This window comes from Uloborus diversus, chromosome 10 (assembly GCF_026930045.1).
Source record: "Uloborus diversus isolate 005 chromosome 10, Udiv.v.3.1, whole genome shotgun sequence".
NCBI lineage: Eukaryota > Metazoa > Arthropoda > Arachnida > Araneae > Uloboridae > Uloborus > Uloborus diversus.
This window is the reverse complement of record NC_072740.1, coordinates 100608138-100623584: the sequence shown is the minus strand read 5'-3', so window position 1 is coordinate 100623584 and position 15447 is coordinate 100608138. Positions and strand designations below refer to the sequence as shown.

At 32.4% G+C, this 15447-nt stretch overlaps 1 protein-coding gene across 1 annotated transcript in view; it reads left to right on the top strand.

Moving 5' to 3' along the window:
- The first annotated feature begins 376 nt into the window (after positions 1-376).
- Positions 377-15447, top strand: part of LOC129231112 (multidrug resistance-associated protein 1-like) — a 130604-nt gene continuing 115533 nt past the window's right edge. Inside the window, exons 1-4 of the mRNA XM_054865359.1 lie at positions 377-409; positions 3228-3404; positions 12799-12936; positions 14604-14720. Of these exons, the coding sequence (XP_054721334.1) occupies positions 377-409; positions 3228-3404; positions 12799-12936; positions 14604-14720 (465 nt within the window). The remainder of the gene's footprint in view (positions 410-3227; positions 3405-12798; positions 12937-14603; positions 14721-15447) is intronic.

Here is a 15447-nt window from a genome sequence, read left to right as displayed (position 1 = left end):
AAATATAAAGCTTCAATGCATCCATACAATTTAAAGTCTAACTCTCTACCCTTAATTAATCTTTCTTGAGTAACCAAATGTAGATATTTTCGGCAACAACTGCACTTATCGCCTTTCCAATTGTTATGAAATGTGATTATGAATGACATTTTATTTGCTGATAAGGAAGTCCTATTCTTTTCTTGTCCAAAATAATCAAGATCTTTTATTTCTTTCCACCCCCCCCCCCCCGCTTGTTTCCAATCGTTGCGTATACAATTTCCATGGGAATACTGTTGCACAATGTGCCGAAAGGGGTCGCTCTGTAGTATTATATTGGTGATGCAATCGAAAAACCGGCATTGGTATTGGGGGGCATTTTAGAATAGACGTCGTCATGGTAGCGGGCTTCTGCCGAGACGAGCTATGGGTAAAATATTCTTCACATTTCTTGTACTTATTTTTAATATTTTATTTGAAGCTACAATGTAACACACGTATGATAATTGCAAGAACCTTTAAGGTTTAAATTGGAAATTTATGATGATCTTATTACTACGGTAGATCATTCGGTTGGTTGCAAATTTTGTATCAAAACATTACAATGCTGTGGAGAAAGGGTTCAATGCACCGCATCGGATTTTTCTTCTTTATATTATTCTCATGTTCAGCGATTTTTTTTTTCAAAATCTTCTTTCTTAAGCTTTAAACTGTTCATTCCTTATTTCTCAAAGATACTGTTTCTGATGTTTATGTTTTTAAAACCTTGTGTAATAGTATAAAAATGACGTAAATTTTATCTGTTATAGTTTTCTTGATGGTTGCTCGTTTTAGTGATTTCAAAATTCGGCAATAAAAAGTCCACTGTACAACATTTTCTCTTTCAGTAGGTACGGTGAGGGGAAAATTCGCGATACTGAAATCCGCGAATTCCTCAAATCCGAATTCGCTCTCGTCAAGATCGGATTTGCTGTTAATATATTTTAAAAACTTTTGCAAAAAATAAAAGAAAAATTGTTGTTTTGTTTTTATAATAATAAGTATTGTTGTTACTATTTATTTTATTATTATTATTTTTTTTTTTTTGAAAAATCATAGAAATTAATTTTAAAATTTAAAATGCTTCAGCATTTAAGGTATTTTGACTTCGGTTTAATTTTCTTGGGATTGGCGACCGTCTGGGATGTGGGATGTAAGATTTTATGTATTTTTAGGTAGTTATGTTTTATAAATGGTTCAGGTAAAAAAATTTGTTTGAATATTTTGTAAAGATGATATTTTGTTCTTTCGCAGGTATTTTTAGTTTGAAATCTCACATCTATTACCAACCAATTAATGTACCAGTGATGTACAAAGTTAAGCTTGAGCTTTTCTTTTTGTGAGCTTCTGAGCTATTCGAGCTTTGTCATCAAATCTTTGAATTATTTATCTCAATTTTATTTTCCTTCATCGAGTTTGTACATGGAAAAGAATAATTTCATTTGGTCCAAATTATTCATCAAATTTAGGTTTGTAGGTTGTTAGATCTTCCAACTATACTGTGCATTCTAGCTAAAAGTTTTTAATCATTGTGTTTTACAACTGATCGTACTATACTATAGTACTTTTAGTACCAACCACAGATTGGTACTGTAGTACCAATAGTAACTCTAATGTTCCTGATCAATACATTTTCTTTTTTTTTTGCATACTGAATAGCAGTAAATTCAAACTAGGAGGTGTCTGGGCACGTTGGTCTGCTCTTCTACTTTTCATTTTTATCTTATCAAAAATTAAATGAGCAGTTTGCTGTTCTACGATACATTTCATAAAATATTTCTCATCATCCTACATTTTTTTTTGAAACTGTCCAATTTATAGTTTTTTTTAGATTAATTTTTTAACAGAACCTCGTAAAGTTTACCAATGTGCCCCCCATGCCTGGGGTATGTTGGTCCGCTTTACAAAAACAACTTCTGTTACGATTTTAATGATAAATATTATTCTATATTTGAAGCTAACTTATTATTTTTATTTTTTTGTGTGACTAGAATGAAAAATAAAACTGAAAGATTAATGTAACATATTAAATTGAACCAAATATTAAATTAACCAACTTCTACTTCAGTGCTGTTTATGCAGGAACCATCTACATTTATCCAAGAATCGGCCTAAATTGAGTCACCATCAGCTTCACTGTTGCAGTTATTAGAATGTTTCTTTTCTAATTCTTCTTAAAGTTTTCATTATTGTGGCTTCTAAAAGTAGACCCACATATCACAAATTTTTTGCAGGTCCGTCATTCCAAAAGTGTCTGATTTTCTGGGAAGGAGAGCCAAGGGTTTCTGTTCAATGTACATTTGAAAGGGAAAAAACAATAAAACACATACAAAAATGCCAAATGTCATTATGTTTCTAAAATCCAGGGGAAGGGGTCAATGTCCACTCCCTCCCTGGTCATCCAAATAACGGGCTTGGTTCTTGGTCTGAAAATATACTTAAATATATTTTCCTTTGACAAAATATGGGAAATTATAAATAATTGTGATCTTAAAGAATTACTCTTGGAGAGGAATTCCAATCCTGATGAAAACCATGGAAAAAATAAAGCAGATTTCTGAAAAGTACTCAGCACTGCTGAATCAACACTTACTGAAATAAAATTTGTTCAATGTAACTGTACAATGGGATTTAAGTACTAATACAAAAGTGACGATCAGCAACATGGTCTGGGCCCATCTAGGCTGGTCTTAGTCAATTTATCATTCCTTAGTGAAGATTCCTCTTAAAACTATCTACCCCGATGCAAGTAACAGCTACTTTTGGAAAACTATTTCTAATGCCTATGACTCTATTGAAGTAGAAAATTTTCCTGATTTCAAGATTTATTTGAGGTTGGGTTTGAAAATCTTAAAACAATGACCCCTGGTTTTGCCACCTGTGCCGAAATTTAGCCCATGAATATCTTCTATTTTAGCATACATAAGTAACAAAGTTTATCCTTTTATTTCATTATAAGATTTGTAGGACGATAAATGTTAGTTGTTAGTCGTAAATTAAATTAAAAATATATTAATAGTATTGAGATTATTGAGCCAACATGTTATACCAGCCAACGTGTCTCTGATTTCAACAAGCCCCGACTCCCCCTATATTGATATCAATGAACTGGCTCTGAAAAGTATTGTATCATTATATTGAACTTATTTCACCTGCTTATTTATAGCATTGCATGTATTCACAATAATATTTTTTATTTCTTATTTTAGAATCTTAATGAAACCTGGTACACAGATATTCCTGATTTTACCACCTGTTTCCAAGATACAGTTCTCATTTTAGTGCCATCAGTGATTTTTAGTATCACTGGACTAATAAATATATGCAGATTGTCAAAATTTCCAGCTCGTCCACTTCCTTGGACGTGGCTCAATATATCAAAATTGGTAAGTAAAATATCCTATTTTTGAGCTTGATCATCAAATATTAACAGACTTTTTGAAGCTTGATCAAACAATCTTAGCAAACGTTAATCTTAAGTTGTTTTTTTTCCTTCCATTTAAGTAGATGGATATTCGTCCGCTTTTTTTACTGTTAACGATATCTATGAAGCATAAGTAGCCTAAGAGAGGCAAAAAGAAGTGACTGTACCTTCCTATATCAGAGCATGTTTAGTTTACTTAGTGTCCTCAACACTTGTTTTGTATTTCTGATAGAAGCCCACTTTTTCTGATTAATTTAAGTCTTATTTTCTTCATCTCACAGTTTTAACCATAGTTAAAGACAATTGAAAATAGAAAAGAAAAAATATCAAGAAGCATGATGCAAATGCTATTGCTAAATGTGGAAGCACATTCTCATTAAAGAAAAATTTTGGTGAAATATGCAGTGTGTGTGTGTGTGTGAAGAAGGGAGGGAGAGAAAATAAGAAATGGTGTGCTTTTGTTTCAAACTGATGTTGGATGTAATATAAAAGTTTACAGATCTAGATACAGCAGTCTATTTGTTAATACAAAGTTTTAAATGTTCTTTAGTGGTGAGATCTTTGGTGTGTTTCCTTCATTTTAAACAGTTTAAGTTATGGGAATAATGCAATTTTATTGAAATTTGATAAGGCAGTACCTGATTATTTTAATTTCTGCATATAACTAAATTATCAAAATTCTTAGTGCAATGATATATTTTAATGCACATGTCTTGAAATCAGGGTTGGCAAAAACCCGGGTTTTTTAAAAAAAAGCCCACGGACCCAGGGTTTGTTTGGGTTTTTTAAAATAAAACCCAAAAAAACCCAACTAAAGCTGGGTTTTTTAAAAGAAATGCGGGTTTTTTTTCGTCTTTTTTTAGGGAAAATGTAGGGTACTTGTAGCATATTGTAGCGTAAGTATATGAACAAAGCACAAGAATTGTCTTGGGGTAAAAAAAAAGCTTGAAAACTAGTTAAAATTCAGCGTTTTCTGAAGAAGAGCATGAAAGACGACGAAACCCAAGAATGGTGAAGTTTCAGATTTTTTAGTTTCCATGATTACCAACAGTTAAGGCAAAATTACTTCTTGAGTGATAAAATCTATTGTTCGTTTTCAATTACTACTATTTTTTTTGCATTTTACTTTATTGTATTTCATTTTTTTATGCAAAACTACTGTAGAACCTCAAGTAGTTTAAATCTCTATTTACTGAATTCCAGCTTAATCAAGATATTTCTTTGAATTTTATGTTGCCTGTTTTTCTATTTCTGTGTACAGATTAAGAAATATTAAACTTTTTTGTAAGATAATGAAAATACTGTACATCCTATTCTGTTTTCTGTCCGACCATTTGTAAAACCTGTTAATTTCTAAAAAAATATAACTTGTTAATTCGAAATTTGTGACGTGTCGGGTTGCAGAAAATAATTCACATGAAAGCCTTTTCGCTAGAGTAGTTTCCTCTGTACAATCTACAAATATTGAGAAAACCAGACGTGACAGGATTTAGTCAAGATAATTTGAGTTATTTATTGACCAGTTAAAGATAAAAGTTAAATATATATTTTTTAAATCTTTGAAGTATTTTTAATGCCGTTAAGAGTTAAGAAATACTATTAAAGTTCAAAATTCATTTTTTATGTCCATTGTCTGTGGTGAAGAACAAATAAAATAGAAGTTTAAATTGTAAAAGTATTTAAATTAATTACATTTTTAAAAAACTTCTCAAAAAATTAAAAAAAAACCCCAAAAGTGGGCTAAATAATGGGTTTTTTTAAATGGGTTTTTTCAAAAAAACCCATTGGGTCCAATCCGGCCAACCCTGCTTGAAATATATGTTAATATCAGTGGCAAATTTACTAGGGGGGGCGGTCATTTTCTGAAACCAATAATATGGAATTAAAGAAATTATTAGCAATGGCAACAATTTTAATCAAGTAAATTCCATAAATCTAATCTAAATTAGTTTTAGACAATAGTGTAGCCAAGGGTGGATGGCATAATCGAATTATTGATTTCGACGCCCCAAGCTCACCTCACCCTTTTTTATACTTTAATAATTTTTATATTGAGTTAGGATGGGGAGCATGCCTGTCGTTTCGAATTCATCCAGTGGGGACTCGTTGCAAATTTTATTACTACAAGAGCCAATTAACTACAAGAGCCACGCTCATATAAAAGCATTATATTTTTAAAAATCGAGGGAGGGGGACAATTGACTCCCTGATACTCTACATCCCTACATGAGAGGTATGGGGGTGGTTTTACGGATTTCAATCACTACCCCTTGAGCCGACTATAAATCTGCTTCTGGTTAACATTTGGGTACCTATAGTCTTTATTTAATTGGTGCATTTTTCATACCTATATAAATTAGAAATAGTGATATCTTACTGAAAACTTTTCTTTAAAAGAATTGTTACACATGTATAACAGAAAGTAATTTAATGTAAAGTCTTAGGAAATCACTTAGTGAAACTTTTCATTCAGAAAGTATAAAACCTTTAAGGGTTTATACTTATTGACTTGTAAATACAAAAATTACAGAAGTGAAAATCAGCAACAGGCTCTGGGTAAACTAGGCTGATCTCAGTCAATTTGTCATTTCCTCAGTAAAGATCACAAGCCCTCTAAAAGCTATCTACCCCCTTGCTCTTAACAGCCTCTTTCAGTACTGAGCTGTTCCAAGTGCCTGCAACCCTACTGACATAGTAACATTTTCTTTATTTTCAAGTAAGCCCAAGATTTGAATGGCTTAAAACAATGACCTCTGGTCTAACATGCAATTTTCAGACAGCCCCATTATGACATCCGGAGACTGCTGTTTTGTCCTTGTTATGGACTCGTTGATCTAGAATAGTCAATAACTAAGCCAGAGGTAAATGCCTTATCATTGAAGTTATTAGTCCCATCAAACTGATAGTTAAAATAGGTTTAGCACACCAGCGAGAGTCCGTAGCAATGGCGTGGTTCAACTCGTCCATATAAGGCAAAGGTTAGATAATTAGCATTATATTAAGTTACTGCTCTTAAGCCATGACTAAAGCAGAACTACTTGCTATATAGCATCAGCCTGGTTATACCTGCAGTTTCATCCAAGGTCAAAAATGTGCTTACTGCTCATTGTCCGTAATATCATGGTTTATAGTTAAAGACAATGATGAGACTTAGTGTGCCAACTTCCTGGCCCATGTCATTCATGCAATGCATGACTATTATTTTTTCATTTTTAAAAATTGTTCAATAAGTCTTCGCAAGCCACTTTAAAAATTTTGCTGAGTTACACTGTGGCACATGGGCACGCAATTGGTGATCTCTGTTTTAAAGTATGAAATTTCTGTTTACATCAAAACTGCTTTTAAGATTAAGTGAGTGTCATGCACATTTGTTACTTGTTGACCTAAATTTCTTCTAACCCTAGTGTCAATGACCAAATTTTTCCCTTACTCTCAATAACCTGGTACCCGAGTACCATTTTGAATTTCGAAGATTTAGAGCAGGAAAATAATTTTTTTCTGACACCTCTTCTATTTAATTGAAACATTTTCTTCCACCCTCATCTTAGAAAATATGTATATCCTGTTTTTACGAAAAAAAGAAATGGCTTATTGTTTTTCCAGCGTTTTATGTTTACGTTTCATGCTAAATTGTTTGTTAGAAAAAAATGTGTTTCTCTTCATTTTTTTCATAATACCGGATGTATTAGGTTTTACACTTTGGTATTTCATAGTGAATTCGTTGCATTTTATTATTTATACCAGTGATGTTCAACTTATGACCCGCGAACCACATAGGGCCCGCGAAACTCATACCATATATACATAGGCCTATTGCATCGAAAAATATTATCTGTAATTTTTTCCTCACTATCATTTGCTAAACCTTAGCAATCATGCTATCTGACGTTCGTAGATATACTCAAAAAAAAAAAAAAAAGACATAATATATTCCAATATATTCCAACTGAAATATTATTGTCCACATACCGAGAAACACAAAGTTTCTAATTCAAAGTTTCTAATTCGGTATCACTAACGATGTACCAATATGTTCGTACATCAACAAAAAAGAAAAAAAAGCCGTATGTAATATTATTCTCCACTTCACATTATAACAAAAACAACTCTGGAGCAACCAAAATTCACAACTACTTTGTTTTATAACAAAACAAAATATGGTGTTGACTCGATTGACAAAAGTTTTGATAATTTCGAAGCATTTGATGGAATGGTGATAAGCAAGGGATGTAGTGCCCTCTGAAGTATAAAAATACATTAATCCATATTATGAGTATACTTAATTTCATTTAAAATCTTAATTATATCTGTAAATGTTATTTGAAAAAATGTCAATAACACAGAAAGTTTCTGTGCGTCTAAGATCTGCAGTGTGACTGATATGTTATATGCAATGTTTTCAAGTGTTTATTAAGTTTTATTTTTTTACAGCATGAAAAATTTTTCGGGAATGGGAAGTGAGTTTAATACTTTGGTTTTACACCAAGAAAATTAGTGAAAAAATTGAAAAACAAATCTTCATCAAAAAAAAAAAAAAAAATGCTACTGAGGATTTTTTAGATTTTTTTTGGGGGGGGGGGGGGATAGGCACTCGCTTGGGTGTCCCAAATTGCTATAAATGTTCATGCTTTTGAGCTATAAAATTTCTCTAACCCTTCAGAAGAGTGTTACTGATGAATACAATGCTGTTTCCCTATCAAATATAAATAATTGCTATGTAACTGTCCAAAACTTAATAAATTTAGGGGGTGCAATATCAAAGGGGGAGGTGGGAGGAGTGATGTGAGAAAAAGGTCATACTTTGATTCAAGAACTCATTTTACATGAGAATCATCAAAAACGTTGACAGAAGCATATTGAAGGGGTATTTTTTTATGTACAGTGTAATGGGAACCTGGGTACCTGGTTATTGAATATAGGTATGAAAATTTTAAAAGCTAAAAAACGCCACCCAAATTTTTTTTTGAAAACATGGTTACAACTTTCTTTAGTTCAGATTCATATAAATAACAGGGATTAAAAGTAATTTTACCAAGACCTAGTTAGAAAGGGTAAAAATTATGATAAGAGTCGCAAAAAGATACCCAGGGACCCCGTCATTGACGCTAGGGTTAACTGAGGCACTAGGCCTAATAAAATAGGATTTTTTTCTTAATGTTTGTCTAGCCTCTTTTAGTATTGATAAACTGCTTTGCCCTTTTGTGCTTTCACCTAACTAGTTTCTTAGCCAAGAAAAGAACAAAAGTGACTAGTAGTAGACAAGAGCTGGGTTCACACAAACTACCGTATTTTCGGGAATAAGCGCCGCATCGAAATATATTCTCAAGGGAAAAAAATTTTAATGCATACGCTGCGCCCGGTATAAGCGCCAATGCGCCAAACCCAACATTAAACAACTTAATAGCACAATTAGTAGCAAAGAAAGCTGGAAAGAAATGCAAATGAAAGAAATATTTTTAATTAACAAAACTATATATACTTTACTATAATTATAATTTTTTTGCCTTGTAGGGCAAGATTCGTTGGTTATCTACAGCAAGGGGAGGCGGACCCTTTCAAAGCCTTGCCAAGAAAATTGCAAACATCGAAAGACGTTGTTCTATGTTAGAAAACAGTATTGAAGCACTGACGTTTTTTGACATGGCTGACGTACTTTTCCTATGTTAATCGTAATGTTGTGCTAACTGCCGGCAGCAGGACAATGTGGTGCCATCTATTGGCAGCATGTTCAACATTTTTTAAAAACTTGGATTCTTTTTTTTTTTTTTTTTTTTGAAAAAAAAAAAAGACTGTATCCATCTCACCGGCAATTCTTTTGCCTTTTTTTTCTTGTATGCGCCACAGCACTTATTCCTGCAAATACGGTACATTTTAAGCTTATAGTTTAGCTTAAAAGCTATGAATACAAAATAAAAGAGACTACCTTAAGATATTCAAAAGTGTGACTGTGTTTTAAGCAATTGCAAATTTCTGCACCATTGAAACAAGGATCCTGAACTCCTTTCCAGTAATCTGAAATTGGTGTAATAGACCAATATGTTGTAACACAAAATATGACTTGAGTATTTTTAACTAATCCTTCAAATTTCAGAAGGACAATAATTTGAAAATACTTTTTTCTCGATAGGAAAATATTTCCTTTTGTTCTTTTGTCTTTGAAAATTGGTATTATTATTTATAGTTTTTACAATGTTACTTGAAAAATATTTGACACACATATATGTGTGTATAATATAAACTTTAAAAAATATATCAAATATTATTGACATTTCTCTTCAGTGTGAGAGAGCAGGATCACAATGCTTAAAAAATCTAATGCATAATCTTGCAAAAACTCTTGTGTGGTGCTAAGTAACAGCTAAAAAAAAATCATGAATTCTTGAATTGTGTAACAATTGGTTTTCATGTGATTTTATTTATTGTAAAATCTGTTAAATAATTGATTGTTATTTTCGATTTCAGGCTATATGCATAACTTTACTCCTCATATCTGTATGTCTGACAAGTATTAGCATTTATAGTCACTTACATGAACAGAGCTTACCACTTTCAACTTTAGTGTCATCAACTTCGAAATCCTTTACATTTGTAAGTATTGTACAATATGAAAATTTCAATAATATTGTAAGCTTGAAAATCGCTTTTATATTTGAACTTGGCCCTGTACTTTTGTTTGATCATTTGATCAAAATGCTAAAATACTGAATGTAAACGTGAAGCTATTATACACTATAAAGTAGACATAGTACTGCAATTTGGCACTTGAATTTAGTAGAGGAAAATTGTAAGCCTGTTTGAGTTTAAATCTGTTTCCCAACCTTTTTACTTCCTTTTACAAAAAAGTAAGTATTGTATTCGCAAAAAAATTTTCACTCAAAAATCTGCCTTATTTTCCATTTTGCTGGCCCCCGAATAAATATCGACGTTTTTTTTTTCTCAACCCAACCACACATGGAGAAATGCCTAAGAATGTATAGATGCCTGAAGTATCCATTTTGGTGATCCCTGAGTTAATTACAACGCATTTTCTTGTGATATACATATGTATGTGAGTATGTGCGTATGTGTCTCGCATAATTCAAAAACCGTATGTGGGTATGTCCTAGAAAGTTGAAATTTGGTACGTAGACTTCTGGTGGGGTCTAGTTGTGCACCTCCCCTTTTGGTTGCATTCGGATGTTCCAAAGGGGGTGTTTTACACTTTTTTTGGGGTAAAATCATTGTTAATTTCAATGCAAACTCAAATGATGTTATAATTTGGCAATATATCGCCAAGCTTTTGATCACCAACTTGGCCACGAATTTGGCGTTTTTTCTTTTTTTAAATCTGGTTTCAATTTTGCCATATTTAGAGAGTTAACCATTGAATCACATTAAAACTGCCAACATTGGGAAAATTTATCTGCATAAAACATTTTCTTTGCTTAGGTTCACAACAAACCTAGGTTAAAAATATTTAAAGTGTTTCTTTGCTTACTCCGAGGCACTATTATCATTAAATTAGGGTAAAGGTAAGTCATGTGGTGCACACATCAACTCATTTGTGTTATGCTTCACCTAAGTCTTTTGAAAAATTTTTTGCCCAAATAACCTTGAATATTATATACACAATTTTTAATACCAAAAAATTGAAGTGTTTGCTAATGAAATTTAAATGATAAGTCAAACTTGGCTCGGTTTGTGATTTATGATACTCTAGCCTTTTATATAAGTGCATCCTTTCACCCTCTTTTCTCTCAAAGTTTAAGATTAAATTTGTTCCTCCCCAAGAAGTGTTTTATAGATGGTTCGTATGAAGGGGTAAACGGCCCCTCACTTTCAGAAGCAAAAGGGCTTTGCTTCTTTCTTTTCTAAATTCAAAATTAATGATCAACTCAAAAAATGTTAAAATTGATCGATCATGCATTTAAGAAAAGAGAATCAACGTACTGAATGCGTGTTTTATATTTTCTCAGGTTGATATTTCATGAAAACTAAAATGGACTATTGAATAGGAAGGAGAGAGTCTATTATAGCCATCTGTTCCAATTTTTGAAGCCGTGCCCCAAATTTTTTAGAGAAAGTCATTTAATCAATAATGACGTTAAAATTCAATTGCCCAATTTTTAGAAACAAAGTTGACTTTGAAGGTGCCGCCCTCATAACCTGTCCCTCCACTCATTTCCTGTGACCCCCCCCCCCTTTTTTGGTGCATCAGCTGCATGTGATGTGTTCAAAATTGAGACAAAATTGATTAGAAAATATAATTGCTAGCTGTTCCCACCAATGATTTTTTGTTGATGATCTCCTTAACAATGAGGTTTTCTGAAGGTATGAACGGAGCATATAGAGACAAATTCAGTGGATTTCTTTATTCTGTTGTTGCCATATAAGATGCAATATAATGGGTAGATAGTTGCCTACAATAATTAATTATACAGGATGGTCCAAAAAACATAATAGAAAGCAAGTGGTAGTTGTGGAAAAAAGAAAAAATGCAAGAACCTATTTCACTGACTTTAGATATGAATGACATTTAACTTACAAGATGCGTAAAATGTCTACCGTCTCCTAATATAGTGTTATAAAGCCACTTCTAAAAGTTTCATAACACGCTAGAAGGGGCCAAACTGACAAGTGCATCAGTCTCCCGTCTGATGGCTCATTTCAGGTCCTGCAGTGAGTCAGAGGGATTCCTATAGATTCTGTCCCTCATGAAACCTGATAAGAAGAAGTAGCATGGATTTAAGTTGGGACTGTAGGGGGGGGGGGGGCTCTATCCTGTGCCCTGTGAATTACTCTGCATCCCATGCAATCATACCCTACCATATTGTTTCATGCCATACGAAAAGGGCAGGATTCTATGGAGACGAGCCCCATCCTGTAAGAAACTACCGGTGTGCCATATTCAGAGAGCCTTAGCCTGCTTCAAGGCCAATGTGACGCTCTAGTAACTCTCAATACTTCATTCCTTAGCCTATTTTGACGATATGGCACATCACTCCATGATTGTTAGTTGATCCAGTGGTTGGACAACTCTTAAATAAGGATTTTCGGTACCCCAATGCCCATGGTTTTACTTGTGCTCTCAGTTTTGGAACAGACTTTATAACATTATAGTCTGAAATTCTAGACATTTGGAGCATCTTGTATATTAAATGTCATTTCCTTATTCAACAAAATAGGTTTTATGATCTTGCATGTTGTCCTTTTCCCACAACGATAGCTTACTTTCTGCCATGTTTGTTTATCACCCTGTAAATAAAAAGCCCATGACAGGTTAATCAGTTAAATAAAAAAAGGAAAAAAAAATGATACATTAAAAATTACATTGAAAAAACCTCATGCAAAAGTAAAAGTACATTTTTTTATTTCAGTTGATAGTTACTCTTATGATACTGAAACATAAGAAATGTGGAGTGACTACATCAACAATATTATCAATATTCTGGATTTTATTTGCTGCTTTTAGCATCATTCTACATCGATCAAGCATCATACGCTACTTTTATCTTGTAAGTAAAATGTATTCTATCTTAAACTTTCTTTAATTGGCAAAAAATGTGTTAATAATTCATGTATAAATAACAATGTTTTATTGAGAAACATTTTTTCCCCGCAAATTTAAGTTTCGTCTTGGTTTGAATTGATGCAGCATTTTGATTTCAAAATTTACATTTTATGGGCTTGTGCTGTATGTAGAAGGAAAGTTAAAATTTTGAATATTACTACCGGAAGTGCTATGTGTTTCAGCACTTCCAAAATTTTCACAACATGATGAAGTGTTGCAAAACTTATCAGTTCTGCCTAGAGCATTTAATGATATCACTACATAGTAGCATACTTTCAGCCAACTAGTTTTAATGAATTGACCTCTTGTTGACATAAAAGTGGTGTTGTTTTCAAAATAGTATGTTAATGACTAAAATCCTGTATGAATTTGAAGTAAGTAGTTGTAATTCTGCTTCATTGTTGTCGTGACTATGATCTTTGCTTAGATAAGTCTTCAAAGTGACAACCAAAATAAAAACTTAGTTCTGCTATTTTCAACTTAAGAGTAAATGCATATAATGAGCCAAATATAATGCATGTACTAAATGACAAAGTGAACATGATTGTATCAACTATTGTAATTTCAATGCTAAGGGGTCCTTATATTTTTCTAATGTTAAGATATACTAGTGGTGGTGTCTAGTTGAGTGTAGTACGATTTCTTAGGTCTTCAGGCAATGTTGATTACTGATGCTTTTTTAGGACTGTAATGCCATGAAGCTGCTGATTCAACATTGCAGGGGTACATTAGTTATTTATTAGAGCTACCTAGCCTGCATAGTGCTGTATTACGTGATTATATCCGCACATTATATGCTTTACTTAGGTTTCTTAGGCATTTAAACCTCCTCAACCTTTTTTTTAGCAATGTGAAACATAGTTATGTTGGTCATTTAGTGGCTTAAAACCCTTTTATAATACTTTTATTTTTATATTCAATGTTATATTTTATTTTCTACACACAAACTATTAGTCTACTAATTTATGCGATTTTCCTGTTTTCATTTGGCTAACTCAAACAATGTGTCAATTAAAATTGTTGGGAGAATTGAAAATGTGAACTGTTCATGTAAGATATTCTCAAGTAGTTGGAGAAATATATTTTTTTAGTTTGTTTTATGCTTCAAAATGTTATGAATTTTTTAATTTGCAATTGATTCAAATGCAATAAATATTTTGATAAGTGCACACACACGTAGCGGAATCAACTGTTATGCATTACTTTCTTTTTGATCTTATATTTAGAATTGTTTTATAAATTATAGAAATTGTTACATTAAAAAAATATGGCAGTATACTCAATTACCAACTAAACATAAAATTAAAGAAATCTAAAGAATGTCCCCCCCCCTTTTTTTTTCTTTTTAGGAGACTAGTTTTTGAAAGTAGTACTGTTACAGTAAAATCCCTCTAATACGGACACTATCGGGACAAATTTTTTTGTCCGCAGTAGAGAGGTGTCCGCAGAACAGGGGTTTAATAATGTTATTTGCATTGGAACTGGGGAATTAAAAATTGTCCGCATAAGAGGGGTGTCCGCCTTTGAGGGGTGTCCGTTAGGAGGGGTTTCACTGTATATATGTATTTTGCTTTTACTTGTTCAATTAATTAAAACTTGTTTTTATTATAGGATGTCCGTTCGCAGTCCCTACCTGTATTTATCCTGAACATGATGTATCATTCATTTATTTATATTGAACTTGTCCTTTCAGCTTTCGTTGATAAAAGAGATTTAGGTTTTCTGGAAGTAAGACATTTCATATCAATTTATAGTACACCATTTCATTTTAAATACTCCAACTAGAGAAACCAATATTGATAACTATCATTTTTAAAAAAAATTGATTCCTGTATGATCATTGCTCATAATGTTTTTTAATAGCTTAAAATTAGTACTAACTAACCAGTCAAAGCTCATCAAGCTCTCAGTGTATTTGTGTATGCTTAAGCTAATGTCTTCATTGGAGGAAAAATTAACATGAATTTGTTTCTGACAAATTCTAACTTTGTTTTTAGAATCAAGATTGGCACAGAAACCTTTCAAAGAATCTTTTGAGGCATGGTAAAAATATACCCAAATGGTTTTACCTTTACCCTAACTGACAGTGAAAAGCGAAGGGATGTAAATAGACTTGTTAAAGTTTTGAGTTTAATGTATGCAAAATTCAAACCATTGGTATACTTTCATTGAAAACTTTATCTAAATTATGCAGTATATTGCATGTATCTACCTGGAATGAGTTGAAAAATGATGCAGGTATAGCAGCTCCTATCAGGGCTACTGTTATCATCTCCTGCCCTTTAAACAAATAAGTTTCTCCAACTATTTGTACTGGATCAAGTGTTTTTGGCACTTATCCCCTTTTGCTTCAATTGTATAGTATTTGAGTACTATAGCAACAGGGTGTAAATAGCACTTTCAAAATAAATAAAATAACATTAGCATAAGAATAACAACATTCAAAAGCCCCATT